The 17,704-nt window shown below is 41.9% G+C and overlaps 1 protein-coding gene across 12 annotated transcripts in view; it reads right to left on the bottom strand.

The window, feature by feature from the left end:
* Nucleotides 1–17,704, bottom strand: part of LOC115144392 (dystonin-like) — a 129,202-nt gene that overhangs the window by 95,435 nt on the left and 16,063 nt on the right. For all 12 annotated transcript variants that reach the window (XM_065002625.1, XM_065002630.1, XM_065002626.1 and 9 more), the window contains exons 4-8: nt 5,004–5,170; nt 2,770–2,882; nt 2,311–2,417; nt 645–764; nt 69–164 (exon numbers count right to left, since the gene is read on the bottom strand). In XM_065002625.1, the coding sequence (XP_064858697.1) occupies nt 69–164; nt 645–764; nt 2,311–2,417; nt 2,770–2,882; nt 5,004–5,170 (603 nt within the window). The remainder of the gene's footprint in view (nt 1–68; nt 165–644; nt 765–2,310; nt 2,418–2,769; nt 2,883–5,003; nt 5,171–17,704) is intronic.

Below are 17,704 nucleotides of genomic sequence, written 5' to 3'. Positions count from 1 at the left end.
TAGACTGCTGGTTAAGAAAGAGCTTACAGACCCAAAATAACAAGCGAGTGTACGTCGTGATAGCATACCTCAAGCATTTTGTAAAGATGCTTGATTTTGCTCTTCTCGGTTTCTTTCAGCGGGATTTCATTCTCTTTGAACTGCAAGTACTGTGTATAAAGTGCCTGTAAAAAAAATAAAAAATGTTTTCAATTTTAACATAGAAAAATATCAAAGAAATATATAATCAATACATTTTGAACAAGCTGTTACAAATTAATCTAATCTCAGTGTGTATAGTCACACTCGTCTGCTTTGAAATGGCTGTACCACACAGAGCTCCTGTAGTCTTAGCAGCTGTGGACTATTTGAAGTAAACGGAGAAGCTCTCTGATACCCGTCAATATCGCTTTAATATTTCATGAGAGACGCTACTTATGGGCCATTTGAAGCCTCAGAGAGCTTGGGTTCTTAGCCTCGGGCTTTCAGGGCCAAGCAATATAAACTGATATCCAACTGACTGAAAACCAACCAGACAAACACTTCACACATTGGATGCTATTTGGAGGTTCATTCTTGATCAAACTAGGGCTCTTTCTACCGTTCAATATGGCTGAAAATTCAAGCTGCATTTGATCTGTAATCAAATTGTATTTTTGCTTTACCTTGAGTTCCACTGGGTTGTTAGGGAACGCTCTGTCTGACATCACTGCCACATTGTGTTTGAGCCACTGGCTCAGGTAATTCACCATGTTCTGGTACTCTACCCATTTTATATCAACATCCTGTCAAGAAAAACATTTGATTATTAAACATATCAGTTTTCATACTTAAATTGGCACATGCAGGGATGGGTGCATTTTCTAAATGGACCAAGTTCTTGGTGTAGAGCGTATTGTGTTGTTCAAGCAATACATATTAGATCTATAGGGCATCTACAAATATTGGCATTGTACAACGTGCAAAACAACAGCTTGTCATAATTTTGCTTTAAATAGTTGGTGCTATACAAACTAATCTACAACAAGAAGTACAGATGTAGGAACTTAATATGATCAATCTTTTGTAGGATAACTTTCCTGCAATGCAGGACATTTAAAACGTGTAGCGTATTTGAGGTTAAAAAATGCTTCTGAAATTTGTAATTTCCACTTTGAAATTTCATACTTGATTTTTGCTTAGGAAAAATGTATTAAAACCTACAAAAAAATTATAATCCACATAATAATTCACATTTACTGTGACTGCAGGATTTTCCTGCTGTAGCAAACTGGCTCAAATTAAGTTCCTACATCTGCAGTTAAGGTTCTCTACTGTGGTTACTAGAGTACACACAGTTTAGCATTCTTCCATAGCCTCTAAACAACATTTACACAATGTTCTGGGAGGGGTTCCAGCACCAAAATACTCCCTTTAAGCATCCAGCTCAAGCTTTCAGAATTATTTGCCTCAACAAAGCCAGATGGAATAAAATGCCTTCTCTTAAACATATGAGTGATACAATGGAATGCATATTATATAACATCCGTGCCCAATCACAACCATAAATCAAGAATCACAGTCGAGAACCAAATCAAGAATATAGTCAAGGATGTATGCCAGGCCTCCCGAGTGGCGCAGCGGTCTAAGGCACTGCATCGCGGTGCTAGAGGCGTCACTATAGATCCGGGTTTGATCCCGGGCTATGTCATAGCTGGCCGCGACTGGGAGACCCATGAGACGGCGCACAATTGGCCCAGCGTTGTCCGGGTTAGGAGAGGGTTTGGCCGGCTGGGATGTCCCTGTCCCATCGGGCTCTAGCGACTCCTTGTGGCGGCCGGGCGCATGCACGCTGACTTCGGTCGCCAGCTGTACAGTGTTTCCTCTGACTCATTGGTGCGGCTGGCTTCCGGGTTAAGTGAGCAGCGTGTCAAGAAGCAGCGATGGGACAAGAATGTAACTACCAATTGGATATCACAAAATTGGGGACAAAAAGGGGTATAAAAAGTACCTAAAAATAAAAAATATATAAATAAATGAATGTATGTCAAAGTTATGACAAAATATTTATTACTGGTGTGAATTCAAAGGATGTAAGTGTGAAATATACTGTACATCCAGTGGTGAAGTCCCATGGTGGTAATTTCATTCAAGAGGACAACATAGAGACTGCAGTCAATGGTTACAAAGACACAAGTCAGCCCATGTTGACAATAGGACATTGTTGTTTTGTATTGAGATGTTGATTTTGCCTTCATCATACAGTATTTGAAATATAAAACGCTCTTCTCAACTCTACTCACATAGGACACTTAGGTGCACCGTACCATCATCTGTTCCTGGTGTACTTACATTTGCATTGATACCGTCAACACCATCAGGTACTTTAGGGAAGACATCATACAGAGTGGAGACGTATGTGATGACTGACTTCTCATCAGGAGTCTGCACATCCACATCTGGTGAGAAAAGGTGAAATAAGACCCACTACACAACGTGATCGTCGGTAGGTACATGATTTAAGGGAGTGTTTATAATCATAGTGAATACAATGTGTGATTTAAATCTCATGTATCCCATATACGTGTTGTGTCTTATTCATTTAGTAAAGCATCGTCCATATAATGAAACAAATAACAGTCAGTAAGTTAAGCTGTGCTTAGAAGACATCTCCTCCCTCTGGTAATAATGCATTGCATTTCTTCCAGCTGTTTTACAGTAGCAAAGATGTGTCAATGGCTTGGAGAATGTTTACCTGATGAGTCAAACAAACCATTAGAGAAAAGCATGTGGATAAACAGAATAACTCACCCTCAGGGTCCAGTAGTCTGGCCACCCCAAGCCGTTCAGCCACACCAAAGGCCTGTTCTAAGTTTGACCGGCTAGTCTGGGCCGACACTCTGGCCATATCCACCAGGTCAGGCCTGCAATGGAAGAGAAAATACCAGTGGAAGCTCATTAAGATTGACTGCTTTCTGTTTTATGAAATTTTAATATGAGGAGACAGGGTACAAATGTATTATTTTGGCAAATAATCATTTAGGGTGGTTTGCATTGTTATGTTTTAGGTTATTTCAGCTGTGTCAGCACACACTATACTTCTTGAATAGTTTTGTTTAATTAGCAAGGAACAAACATTTTTGTTTGGAGGAAAGTTTTAGTGTGATGACTAGCTAATATAATATAAGCCTGTAACATAATGCAATATAAGCCTGTAACATAATGTAATATAATTCTGTAACATAATGTAATATAAGCCTGTAACATAATGTAATATAATTCTGTAACATAATGTAATATAATTCTGTAACATAATGTAATATAAGCCTGCAAAATAATGTAATATAAGCATGTAACATAATGCAATATAAGCCTGCAAAATAATGTAATATAAGCATGTAATATAATGCAATATAATCCTTTAACATAATGTAATATACAGCAAGCCTGTAACAAAATGTAATATAAGCCTGTAACATCATGTAATATAATTCTGTAACATAATGCAATATAAGCCTGCAAAATAATGTAATATAAGCATGTAATATAATGCAATATAATCCTTTAACATAATGTAATATACAGCAAGCCTGTAACAAAATGTAATATAAGCCTGTAACATCATGTAATATAAGCCTGTAACATCATGTAATATAAATCTGTAACATAATGTAATATAAGCCTGCAAAATAATGTAATATAAGCATGTAACATAATGCAATATAAGCCTTTAACATAATGTAATATACAGCAAGCCTGTAACAAAATGTAATATAAGCCTGTAACATCATGTAATATAAGCCTGTAACATAATGTAATATAAGCCTGTAACATAATGTAATATAAGCCTGTAAGCTAACTATAGAGTAAATGCCTAGGGATGCAGTCAGTCCCAGACTTTCCAGTGAAATACATCTGTTTTTGCTCAAGAGGACAAGGACAGTCGGGCCAGCCCAACATAGGTCAATGGTTAAATAAAACAGTTCCACATGACCCACACATACATCAATATCCATTGACCTTAACAATGGTTGACGAGCAAATAATTATGTGACATTAACCATAACAAACAAAAGGGAGAGAAAAAGGATAAATACGTCTCCATCTACTAGTCAGTCTAGTTAATCTAATTTTAGGTCAGTCCAACAAGGTAGAGCAGTATTTCTCATCCCTGGTCTTCAAGTACCCCCAACAGTACACATTTTTATTGTGACCCTGGACAAGCACACCTGATTTAACTTGTCAACTAATCATCAAGCTATCAATGAGTTGAATGAGGTGTGTTTGAACAGGGCTACAACAAAAATGTGTACTGTTGGGAGTACTGGAGGACCAGGGTTGGGAAACACTGATGTAGAGTGTACTGGGTCATACTGAAATCTGATCATGTCTAACCGAAAAGCCAACAGCCCCCTAATAACTAGTCTAAACCACTAAGTGCTGCCTCATTGGAATGATGAGGTCCAAGATTCAAAATGTGGTGGTGAACCGCAGACATGATTCAGCAAGACACAGCAAGTCAACAGAGGAGGAAAATAGTTATGTTGTTATGTATATTGTTTTTGTTATACACTGGGAATATACTCCTAGTCATATTACAGTTAAACCCTAATGAAAGACAAAATAGTTTTTAATATCCATTAAAAAAGCATTGTAGAGCATTCAAGAAGGTCACTGTGCTGGAATTTCTTTGGTGATTGGTGATATGTACATATTCTTTATCCCTTTACACTTGTTTGTATAAGGTAGTAGTTGTGGAATTGTTAGGTTAGATTACTCGTTGGTTATTACTGCATTGTCAGAACTAGAAGCACAAGCATTTCGCTACACTCGCATTAACATAAGTTAACCATGTGTATGTGACCAATTAAATTTGATTTGATTTTGATTTGATTTGATACACGGGTCTCTTTTTCAGATACAGGTTCTGTACCTCAAGTGGTACCTGTATTTGTGAATGATGGTGGTACCTGTATTTGTGAATGATGGTGGTACCTGTATTTGTGAATGATGGTGGTACCTGTATCTGTGAATGATGGTGGTACCTGTATTTGTGAATGATAGCGTTGAAAAGCCTCCCGTCCCTCCAGGAGGAGGTGAAGTTGTCACAGCGTACGCCCACGTAGCCCTCGGTCATCTGCTGGGACCACATCAGCAGACGCTCCTTGGCTGTCATGTCCTCCGACTCCCCGCAAACATGGATCTCAGAGATCTGGAGAGGAACAACATAGTTAATACAGCTGTTAGTGTCATTACACCTACAATCACAGATGTAGGATCTTCATTTGAACCAGTTTGCTACAGCAGGAAAATAATCCAGCAGCAACAGGAAATGTGAATTATTATGTGGATTATAATTCATGGAAGTTTTTGTAGGGGTTGGTCGATTTTTCGTAAGGGAAAATCAAATCTCAAATTTATAAGTGGAAATTACAAACTTCAGAAGCCTTTGATAAACCTCAAATACACTACGCGTTTTACATTTCCTGCATTGAAGGAAAGTTCTCCTGCAACAGGGTGATCAAATGAAGATCCTACATCTGTACCATCAAACACCTAAATTACCATCAAACATATGGGTGAGACAGACCAAATAATACTTCAGGGACATTTTTCAGATGTCAGGAACAGCATTTCTCGAGTCACACGTAGAATAACTAATAACAACATTAATTTCCTAACACACATTATCATGTGCTGAATAAATAAAAACACATGATAATTGTCTGTACCAAATTCAAGACAGACACCTCCATATTTCCTTATTTGGTTGTAAAATGTAAAATTGGCAGTGTCGACATACATCTGGCTAATAAATAAGCCATTCGTTGGCACATGTTAAAGAGTGTGATGACCTCAAACCAAACACATTCCCCTGTTGCTTCAACTCAGTTGACATCAGGTAGCAATTCCATGTATCTGGAGCTGGAAGAACAACATGATCACCTCTGACCTAGACAACAGGAAGCGACCTTTGAACCACTCCTGCTGTGTTATCATGTTTCATGTTTTGCTAGGCAATGTTGACCTAGTTACACTTTCACAATCTGGTGGATGAGCTAGGAAAGACGGACATTGAAACTAAGGTTGAGAGAAATGATGATGAGTCCTTTAAACAGGTCAACATTCACAAGGCGGTTTACCAGTACGTGTACTCAGAGCATGCGCTGACCTGCTGGAAAGTGTCTTCACTGATATTTTCAACTTATCCCTGACCGGGTCGGTAATACCTACATGTTTCAAGCAGACCAACATAGTCCCTGTGTCCAAGAATGCAAAGGTAACCTGCCTAAATGACTATCGACCCGTAGCACTCATGTTTGTAGTCATGTAGAGCTTTGAAAGGTTGGTCATGGCTCACATCAACACCAACATCACAAAAACCCTAGACCCACTCAAATTTACATACAGCCCAAACAGATCCACAGATGACGCAATCTCTATTGCACTCCACACTGCTCTTTCCCACCTGGACAAAACACCTACGTGAGAATGCTGTTCATTAACTACAGCTCAGTGTTCAACACCATAGTGCCCTCAAAGCTCATCACTAAGCTACGGACCCTGAGACTGAACATCTCCCTCTGCATCTGGACCCTGGACTTCCTGACGGCCGCACCCAGGTGGTAAGGGTAGGCAACAACACACGCTGATCCTCAACACGGGGCCCCTCAGGGGTGCGTGCTTAGTCCCCTCCTGTACTCCCTGTTCACCCACAAATGCGTGGCCAAGCACAACCCCAACACCATCATTAAGTTTGCCGATGACACAATGGTGGTAGGACTGATCACTGACAACGAGGAGAAGAGGTCAGACACCTGGCAGTGTGGTGCCAGGACAACAACCGGCATCCGACCGCAAGGTGCTACAGAGGAAAGTGTGTACGACTCAGTACATCACTGGGACAAAGCTTCCTGGCATCCAGGACCTCTATACCAGGCGGTGTCAGAGGAAGGCCCTAACAATTGTCAAAGTCTCCAGCCACCCTAGTCATAGACTGTTCTCTGTGCTACCGCACGGTAAGAGGTAGCGGAGCGCCAAGCATAGGTCCAAAAGGCTGCTTAACAGCTTCTAAACCCAAGCCGTAAGATTTCTGAACAGTTAATCAAATGGCTACCAGGACGATTTACATTGACCCCCCCCCCTTTTTTTACACTGCTGCTACTCACTGTTAATGATCTATGCATAGTCACTTTACCCCTACCTACAAGTGCATATTACCTCAATTACCATGACTAACCTGTACCACATTGACTCAGTACCAGTACCCCCTGTATACAACCTCGTTATTTTAATTTTATTGTGTTACTTTTTTTACTTGAGTTTATTTAGTAAATATTTTCTGAACTGTTATTTTTCTTAAAATTGCATTGTTGGGTAAAGGGCTTGTAAGTAAGCATTTCACAGTAAGGTCCACACCTATTGTATAAATAAAATAAAATGTGATTTGATAATGTGAGATATCGTAGCAGTCTTCTTCAGTAGGTTTGGGGGCAGGCTAAAAGGATAATATTCACTGCATTTGGAAAGTACTCAGAGCATTTGACTTTTTACACATTTTGTTACAAAATATTTTTATTCTAAAATGGATTCAATTGTTAGTCCCACTCATTAATCTATACACAATGATGAAGCAAAAACAGTTTTTTTATTTTATTTTCAAAAGTATATATATAAAAAAAAACTGGAATATCACATTTAAATATGTATTCAAACCCCTTTACTCAGGACCTTGTTAAAGCCCCTTTGGCAGTGATTACAGCTTTGGGTCTTCTTGGGTATGATGGCACGAGCTTGGCACACCTGTATTTGGGGAGTTTCTCCTATTCTTCTTCGCAGATCCTCTCAAGCTCTGTCAGGTTGGATGGGGAGCGTCAATGCACAGCTATTTTCAGGTCTCTCCAGAGATGTTTGATCGGGTTCAAGTCCGGGCCCTGGCTGAGCCACTCAAGGACATTCAGCGACTCCTGCGCAGTCTTGGCTGTGTGCTTAGGGTCATTGTCCTGTTGGAAGGTGAACCTTTGCCCCAGTCTGAGGTCCTGAGCTCTCTGGAGCAGGTTTTCATCAAGGATCTCTCTGTGTTTCATTCATCTTTCCCTCGAGCCTGACAAGTCACCCAGTCCCTGCTGCTGAAAAACATCCCCACAGCATGATTCTGCAGCCACCATGCTTCACCGTAGGGATGAAAGCCAAAGGGTTCAATTTTGGTTTAATCAGACCAGAGAATCTTGTTTCTCATGGTCTGAGAGTCTTTAGGTGCCTTTTGGCAAACTCTAAGCGGGCTGTCATGTGCCTTTTACTGAGAAGTGGCTTCCGTCTGGCCACTCTACCATAAAAGCATTATTGGTGGAGTGATGCAGAGATGGTCCTTCTGGAAGGTTCTCCCATCTCCACAGAGGAACTCTGGAGCTCTGTCAGAGTGACCTTCGGGTTCATGGTCACATCCCTGACCAAGGCCCTTCTCCCCCGATTTCTCAGTTTGGCCGGACAGCCAGCTATAGGAAGAGTCTTGGTGGTTCCAAACTTATTCCATTTAAGAATGATGGAGGACACTGTGTTCTTGGGGACCTTCAATGCTGCAGAAATGTTTTGGTTCCTTTCCCCAAATCTGTGCCTCGAAACAATCCTGACTTGGAGCTCTACGGACAATTCCTTCGACCTTATGGCTTGGTTTTTTCTCTGACATGCACTGTCAACTGTGGGACCTTCTATAGACAGGTGTGTGCCTTTCCAAATCATGTACAATCAATTGAATTTACCCCAGGTGGACTCCAATCAAGTTGTAGAAACATCTCAAGGATGATTAATGAGAACAGGATGCACCTGAGCTCAATTTCGAGTCTCATAGCAAAGGGTCTGAATACTTATGTAAATAAGGTATTGCTGTTTTCTTGTAATAAATGTATTTTCGCTTTGTCATTATGGGGAATTGACTTGCCTAGTTAAATAAAATAATTTTAATTTAAAAAAGCATTGTGCGTAGTTTGATGAGGACAAAAATGGTAAATTGCTAAAATGACCAACATGAACACAAGGTTGTTACACTTTCGTATACTTAGAATTACGTCATGGAAAATAGTGGTCTCGCAGAAATAAAATGCTTCCTTTGGGATTAACATTTACATTTAAGTCATTCAGCAGACACTCTTATCCAGAGAGACTTACAGTTAGTGTATTCATCTTCAGATAGCTAGGTGAGACAAATACATATCCCAATCGTAGCAAGTACATTTTCCCTCAGAGTAGTTATCAGCAGTCAGTGCTAGTGGGAAAATACTTTTCTTATTATATTTTTGTGTGTGTGTGGGAGGGGTGGGGGTGCACCGTGGGATATTTTCCTTTACAATCTGAAAACAGGGAAATTGTGTAGCTGTGTCTGAGAAGTAAGGAGTGGGCGAGTTGCATGGACCTCAGTAATCATAACATCAACATTTCAAGGAGAATCAAAGGACAAATAACCTTTCCAAATGCCAGCTGTTTACCACTGAAGTATACTACATTGCTAAAATCCAATCATTTACAGCAAACACATTGTACACATAAATAAAAGATGCATGATTTTTCCATAAAAGCAGTATCAAACCAGTTTAGAACCTGGTTTGTCATAAGTGGTAGAACCCTAGTAGCCAAACTTGAGCTGAGGTGAGGCTCACCAGAAACACTGCTGAGTGAAATATCTTGTGAAGGGAAACAAGTTAGTTAACTACATAGAGCTTTGTAATTATCTCTGTGTCCATGTGTTGTGGCTTTGTAGGATGTAACATGTATATTACAGCTCTACATCACAGTTATGCTGTTATTTGACTCAAAGGGATTCTTACACGATGTCATAGTGTAAATATAGTTGTCTTCTGAATGGTTTTAGAGAGCAAATGGCGGTTAGCAGTCTGCCAGTACAGTACAGGGAAAGAAAGTGGCGTGAAGCCAAATCACACATCAACTCAAACACCGTCTCCATGCAACGCCACTGCAATGGAACAACACTTCACGGAATAATGAAAACATACGAAAGCATCTGTACAGATGTAGGATCTTAATTTGAGCCATGATACAGCTGCAGGAAATGCAAATTATTATCTGGATTATCATTAATTGACATTTTTGTAGGGGCTTATACATTTTTCGTTAGGGCAAATCAAGTCTGAAATTTCAAAGTGGAAATGACAAAACTTTAGAAACCTGAAATACACTACAAGTACACTACAAGTTTGAATCAGAGAGGTGAGGGGGGCTGACATAATCGATATCCACCGCGCCCGGGGAACAGTGGGTTTACTGCCTGGCTCAGGAGCAGAAAGACAGATTTTTACCTTGTCAGCTCGGGGATTTGATCCTGCAACCTTTCAGTTACTGGCCCAATGCTCTAACCACTAGGCTACCTACCCCTGAAAGGAGGGAAATAGGAGAAATGATTCACACTGACAAGTAGCATCAGCGACAAAAGGAAACCATATGACGTTTTTTAAACTGTATTGTTTACATGTTGATTGCATTTTAAAATGTCATCCTACAAGGAAGATAGGCCATGTGGAGATGTTCATATTGAAACATCTATTTTTGTTTGATGAGATTAGTACAGATTTCTCAGGGGACCCCACATGGGGCCCTGACCCCAATTTTGGGAACCACAATGCTAACCTCTCTCTCTGCTTGCATCCTCTCTCTCTCTGTCTCCTCTGCTTCCTCCTCCCTCAGCCTCACCACTGAGCGCTACATGCCCAAATCACTGTCTGTCTCAGTAGCCTACTCTTTTTTGAAGTAGTATATGCTTTGCTGCCACTCCGTTTAACGTTAGCTTCTTCCTTCAGCCTTCTAACTGGCTAAGAAATACAAGCCAGAGCCCTTCAACGTTACGCAATAGAAGTCTCTGCCGGCAGCTAGCCACCTGACTGACATATCTACAGTATGAGCGTCTGACTGACATATCTACAGTATGAGCGTCTGACTGACATATCTACAGTATGAGCGTCTGACTGACATATCTACAGTATGAGCGTCTGACTGACATATCTACAGTATGAGCGTCTGACTGACATATCTACAGTATGAGCGTCTGACTGACATATCTACAGTATGAGCGGCTATTTACCAGTTGTGCAGTCATTCTACACAAATATTTTTTTATTTGTTTGGGGGATGTCTGTAGACACGGCAGGAGTCACGGGACGGTTTTAAAACTGCCTTTTGTCCGGCATCTTGCAAACACACTGTCAGCAGCATCTCAAGTTGCCTATTGACAGTGAACTGGGGTAGTTGGTAGAATGGTGAATGTTCTGCTAAAAAAGCTCAAATTCAAGGGGATGCAGGCGAACATAACGAACAAACCACCCTTCATGATTCCACTCGTTCACAACGAGCCAGACGTGATTAGAAATGTCAGAAAAAGAATATAAGCGCTCTGAGCTATGATCACCAATGGGAGCAATATTTACAGTTGAAGTCGGAAGTTTACATACACCTCAGCCAAATACATTTAAACTCAGTTTTTCTCAATAGAGAGCAGAGAGAATGATTTGTTTCAGCTTTTATTTCTTTCATCCCATTCCCAGTGGGTTAGAAGTTTACAAACACTCAATTAGTATTTGGTAGCATTGCCTTTAAATTGTTTAACTTGGGTCAAATGTTTCGGGTAGCCTTCCACAAGCTTCCCACAATAAGTTGGGTGAATTTTGGCCCATTCCTCCTGACAGAGTTGATGTAACTGAGTCAGGTTTGTAGGCCTCCTTGCTCACACACGCTTTTTCAGTTCTGCCCACATATTTTCTATGGGATTGAGGTCAGAAGTTTGTGATGGCCACTCCAATACCTTGACTTTGTTGGCCTTAAGCCATTTTGCCACCTCTTTGGAAGTATGCTTGGGGTCATTGTCCATTTGGAAGACCCATTTATGACCAAGCTTTAACTTCCTGACTGATGTCTGGAGATGTTGCTTCAATACATCCACATAATTTTCCTACCTCATGATGCTATCTATTTTGTGAAGTGCACCAGTCCCTTCTGTAGCAAAGAACCCCCACAACATGATCCTGCCACCCCCATGCTTCACGGTTGGGATGGTGTTCTTCGGCTTGCAAGCCTCCCCCTTTTTCCTCCAAACATAACGATGGTCATTATAACCAAACAGTTCAACTTTTGTTTCATCAGACCAGAGGACTTTCCTCCATGTGCAGTTGCAAACCGTAGTCTGGCTTTTTTATGGCGGTTTTGGAGCAGTGGCTTCTTCCTTTTCGCACCAAAGTACGTTAATCTCTAGGAGACAGAATGCGTCTCCTTCCTGAGCGGTATGACGGCTGCATGCTCCCATGGTGTTTATACTTGTGTACTATTGTTTGTACAGATGAAAGTCGTACCTTCAGGTGTTTGGAAATTGCCCCCAAAGGATGAACCAGACTTGTGGAGGTCAACAATTTTTTTCTGAGGTCTTGTCTGATTTCTTTTGATTTTCCCATGATGTCAAGCAAAGAGGCACTGAGTTTGAAAGTAGGCCTTGAAATACATCCACAGGTACACCTCCAATTGACTCAAATTATGTCAATTAGCCTATCAGAAGCTTCTAAAGCCATGACATCATTTTCTGGTCATTTCCAAGCTGTTTAAAGGCACAGTCAACTTACTGATGTAAACTTCTGACCCACTGGAATTGTGATACAATGAATTATAAGTGAAATAATATGTCTGTAAACAATTGTTGGAAAAATTATCATGCACAAAGTAGATGTCCTAACTGACTTGCAAAAACTATAGTTTGTTAACAATACATTTGTAGAGTGGTTGAAAAACAAGTTTTAACGACTCCAACCTAAGTGTATGTAAACTTCCGACTTCAACTGTACATGCTGACCCTGTAACAAATACTAAATATATATTTAAATGTTTTTCACATTTGAAAATATTACTGAGGTCCGGACCTCATAGTTACGGCCATTGTTACAATAGCTGGCTACTGATATGCTAGCACATTATATTTTGGTCCACACATATTGGCTGGCTATAAATAGCTTGCACTTGGTTTACCTCTTGTTGGGCGGATGTACACTTGGAAGACACTTGGAGAGACTCCAGATAATCTGAAGAGAGGGACCCTCTTCCAGAGCAGGTGTGGACCCTCCTCCTCTTGTGAACTTGAGTGCTCCATATGATTTCGGGGAGCTCTTCTAGGTTCTCTGATCTGTCATTGTCTCCTCTCAGGGTTCGGAGCATATGCTCCATGGCGCCGAATGTCATTGCCCGCGTCAACTGCTTATGTGACAGCTTCTTTTCCAGCAGGCCGTCCTTAGGAGCGATACTCCTGGAGGTCTTGGTGATGCCATGGAGAATTGCCTCTCGGTCTGTCTGGTGTGCTGAAATTTGTCCCGATTGGGATGCTAACTTATTCCCAAGAGGAACTTTGGGGACCTCCCCAACATACAGCCCTTTGCTGATACCTCCCAGCCTGGGTCTGGGTGTCTCCCCTTCCGGTCCTCCCTCCATCCCAACCTGGCTCTCCCTGATGCCCATGTCTGCTTCATGCTGGAGCTCTACCCTCCTGGGGATATCCTCCTTACTCTGGACGCTCTCACCCCCTCTGCTCTGGAGGGATTCTGGCCACTGAAACTCCCCCAATTTCCTCTTCTTCTTCCTCTGAAAGTAGCGCCGGCCGCGGAGCTCTTTGGACTCGGGGCTGAGCGGAGCTTTGGTGTGGTCCACATAACATTCCTCCTTGGGGCCCCTCACACAGCCACAGACGTTGCCCATGACTGTCAGACATGCATTCCCTTTCTATAAACTGTGTTAAGTTCCTTCTAACTATAGTTTTCACGCCGGGATTCCGCTAGTGAACTTAACTTGATCTAGAGCTCTGTTATTCCACTGAGAGGCAGCCATAGTTCTCCTCCAAGGGGGCGGAGAGGAAGTGATGGCAGGCAGCCTGGCAACAGACCCAAACACCCCTCCCCTTCACACAGAGATGGGTTGCCTGGGGAGAGAGTCTGTCTGTCTGTCCTTATGCCTGCCTGTCGCAGACTCCCAGAAGAACACAGCTGAGATGTACCAGGCACTTCCTTCTGTCACTCCTCTCTTCTGTCACTGCTCTCTTCTGTCACTGCTCTCTTCTGTCACTCCTCTCTTCTGTCACTGCTCTCTTCTGTCACTCCTCTCTTCTGTCACTGCTCTCTTCTGTCACTGCTCTCTTCTGTCACTGCTCTCTTCTGTCACTGCTCTCTTCTGTCACTCCTCTCTTCTGTCACTGCTCTCTTCTGTTACTGCTCTCTTCTGTCACTCCTCTCTTCTGTCACTCCTCTCTTCCGTCACTCCTCTCTTCCGTCACTCCTCTCTTCTGTCACTCCTCTCTTCTGTCACTCCTCTCTTCCGTCACTCCTCTCTTCCGTCACTCCTCTCTTCTGTCACTCCTCTCTTCTGTCACTGCTCTCTTCTGTCACTGCTCTCTTCTGTTACTGCTCTCTTCTGTCACTCCTCTCTTCTGTCACTCCTCTCTTCTGTCACTCCTCTCTTCCGTCACTCCTCTCTTCCGTCACTCCTCTCTTCTGTCACTCCTCTCTTCTGTCACTCCTCTCTTCCGTCACTCCTCTCTTCCATCACTCCTCTCTTCTGTCACTGCTCTCCTCTCAACTGCTCTGCTCTTAGGAATCCTCTATGTCTCTGAAACATTTCCTTTGGCCGGCTAATCCAACACAAACACATAAATGCACCACCGGAGAGGCAGAGGCACTGCCACGTCCCAAACGATTCTACCTCATAGCTGACAGAGAGAAACAGCCCTGCTTCCTGGTTCGGGGTGTCCTCCTTATCTGAAGTCTAAACACAGCCCCCTCTGGGTGTGATTTCACCCCACTGCAATTCCCCACTATGGTCGTGACCCCGACTTTGAAAACCACTGCATTATGTATTACTGCCCCACAGTTGCAAGAAGTGACAAGGCTCCTAGACTCCCACGCATAGGCTACTTTCTGTCCCTAGCACTAAAACTGAAACTAAATCATATAAAAAACATACAGAAATGTTTTTATGTAACTTTAAATAAAAACAAGTAAATTCAATTTTGAAAACTAATGGAAACTAAACTGAATGTCGTCAAATGTGGCTGTTTATAACAGAGCTGCCTGTCTGACGGGGGAAGGGAGGGAGGGCAGCAGGACAAGATCAGCTGGCTGTCTGGTGTCTGCTCTGCCGGCTAATGGCCACTGATTACACCATATGGGAAAACTTTGCTCAGCAAGTTGGCCTTCCCTGATAGGCAGGGATTCTCTCTGCTTGGTACTGCCTATCATAGGGGCTTTTAAAATAACAGGACAGCATGGGTCAACAAAAGCAGTCGACCCAAATCCTGGCAGCTAACAAAGCCCTACCACTTTGTCTATTAATCAGACTGTATACAATCGCAAAGCCAGAAGTGGGGCTTGAGTCCAATGGTTTAAACAAACACTATTATCCAGCCAGACCATTGCCATCCCAGTTCAACTGAGGGCAAATACAGAATTCACTTAGCACAGGAAGTGACTTGTGTACACTATATGACCTATGGAACACACATAGTGAGTAGATTATATGTAATTGTATATGTGAATTGTGTAGCATGTACTGTCCATGAAAAGCATCTAAAGCTTGTGATTTTTGTTTAATATATTCAACAAAATTTGGGACAGATAGTTAAATTGGCAAGACCTCAGGAAGAGCGTTTATTGAAATAGTAGAAATGATTTCTTTGCACAGCACAACTAAAACGAACTGTCCCACCAGGCTCTGACACTATTCTGACGGCAGTGACATTTCCCCAGAAGGTTCCAGAACTAGGTCCTGCAGTTGACATACTGTATACCTGGCTGGCTACAGCACATTCAACATTCACAGTATACTGCACAAAAGGAAAACTACTTCATAAACCATAACACAAGAGCAGCCTATATTTACTTTTATGGAAAAATCTGCTTTCTATGTTAATGTATATATAAACTGAACAAAAATATGAACGCAACAACGCAACAAGTGTTGGTCCCATGTCTCATGAGCTGAAATAAAAGATCCCAGAAATGTTCCATAGCCACAAAAAAGCTTATTTCCATCAAATGTTGTGCACACATTTGTTTACATCCCTGTTAGTGAGCATTTATCCTTTGCCAAGATAATCCATCCACCTGACAGGTGTGATATATCAAGAAGCTGATTAAACAGCATGATCATTACACAGGTGCACCTTGTGCTGGGGACAAAAAAGGCCACTATAAAAAGTGCAGTATTTTCACACAACAAAATGTGACAGATTAAAGGGAGCGTGCAATTGGTATGCAGACTGAAAGAATGTCCACCAGAGCTGTTTTCAGAGAATTGAATGTTCATTTCTCTACAATAAGCAACCGCAGACCACATGTATGGCATTGTGTGGGCAAGTGGTTTACCAATGTCAACGTTGTGAACAGAGTGCCCCATGGTGGTGGTGGGCTTATGGTGTGGGCAGGCATAAGCTACAGATAACGAACACAATTGCATTTTATCGATGGCAATTTGAATGGACATAAATACTGTGACCAGATCCTGATGCCCATAGCGAGGCCCATTTTATTTACGGTATTTGTGACCAACAGATGCATATCTGTATTCCCAGTCATGTGAAATCCATAGATTAGGGCCTAATTTATTTATTTCAATTGACTGATTTCCTTATATGAACTGTAACTCAGTAAAATCTTTGAAATGGTTGCATGTTGCGCTTATATTTTTGTTCAGTATATAAATTCCTGTGGTGTAATATCTGAGTTTTGGCATACTGTCATTTCTCATTCCGTGCAAACCAATGTGGAAAATATAATTACAGTCTTCCAGCATTGAATAAAGTCTTAAAATACAGACATATATTTCACTGACTCATCTCAGATGTTTGTTTGCAATGTCATCCTACTCTATCATTTCATCCTTTTTATTCTCCCATCTAACAGGATGCTGGTGCTTCCAGCAAATGGCTGTCTTTGATCTCTAGAGAAGATGGAAGGATGGAAGGACGGAAGGGAGAGAGATGTGTTCATTACATTATGGCAGACTCCATCCTATCAAATGGCTGTCTTTGATCTCTAGAGACGGGTGGAAGGATGGAAGGACGGAAGAGAGAGAGATGTGTTCATTACATTATGGCAGACTCCATCCTATCACATGCAATATGTCCCCTGGTGAAACAAGTCCAAAGCCTCCATAGATTGGTTTCTGTCAGTGAGATTTATTTTCGTAACCCTTGGAGACCTTGACTGTCAGTCAGATGACACTGTAGAGACCAAAGAGCAACAATATGATGATGCATCGTCAGCATATTCAGGTCTCATATATTCGGCAGTGTATTCAGGTCTCACTACATCGTCAGGGCAATGTATTCAGGTCTCACTGCATCGTCAGGGCAATGTATTCAGGTCTCACTGCATCGTCAGGGCAATGTATTCAGGTATCACTGCATCGTCAGGGCAATGTATTCAGGCCTCACTACATCGCCAGGGCAACGTATTCAGGCCTCACAACATCGTCAGGGCAATGTATTCAGGCCTCACTACATCGCCAGGGCAATGTATTCAGGCCTCACTGCATCGTCAGGGCAATGTATTCAGGCCTCACTACATCGCCAGGGCAATGTATTCAGGCCTCACAACATCGTCAGGGCAATGTATTCAGGTCTCACTGCATCGTCAGGGCAATGTATTCAGGTCTCACTACATCGTCAGGGCAATGTATTCAGGTATCACTGCATCGTCAGGGCAATGTATTCAGGTCT

Source organism: Oncorhynchus nerka, linkage group LG16 (genome assembly GCF_034236695.1).
Source record: "Oncorhynchus nerka isolate Pitt River linkage group LG16, Oner_Uvic_2.0, whole genome shotgun sequence".
NCBI lineage: Eukaryota > Metazoa > Chordata > Actinopteri > Salmoniformes > Salmonidae > Oncorhynchus > Oncorhynchus nerka.
This window is presented reverse-complemented; position numbering and strand designations above follow the sequence as displayed.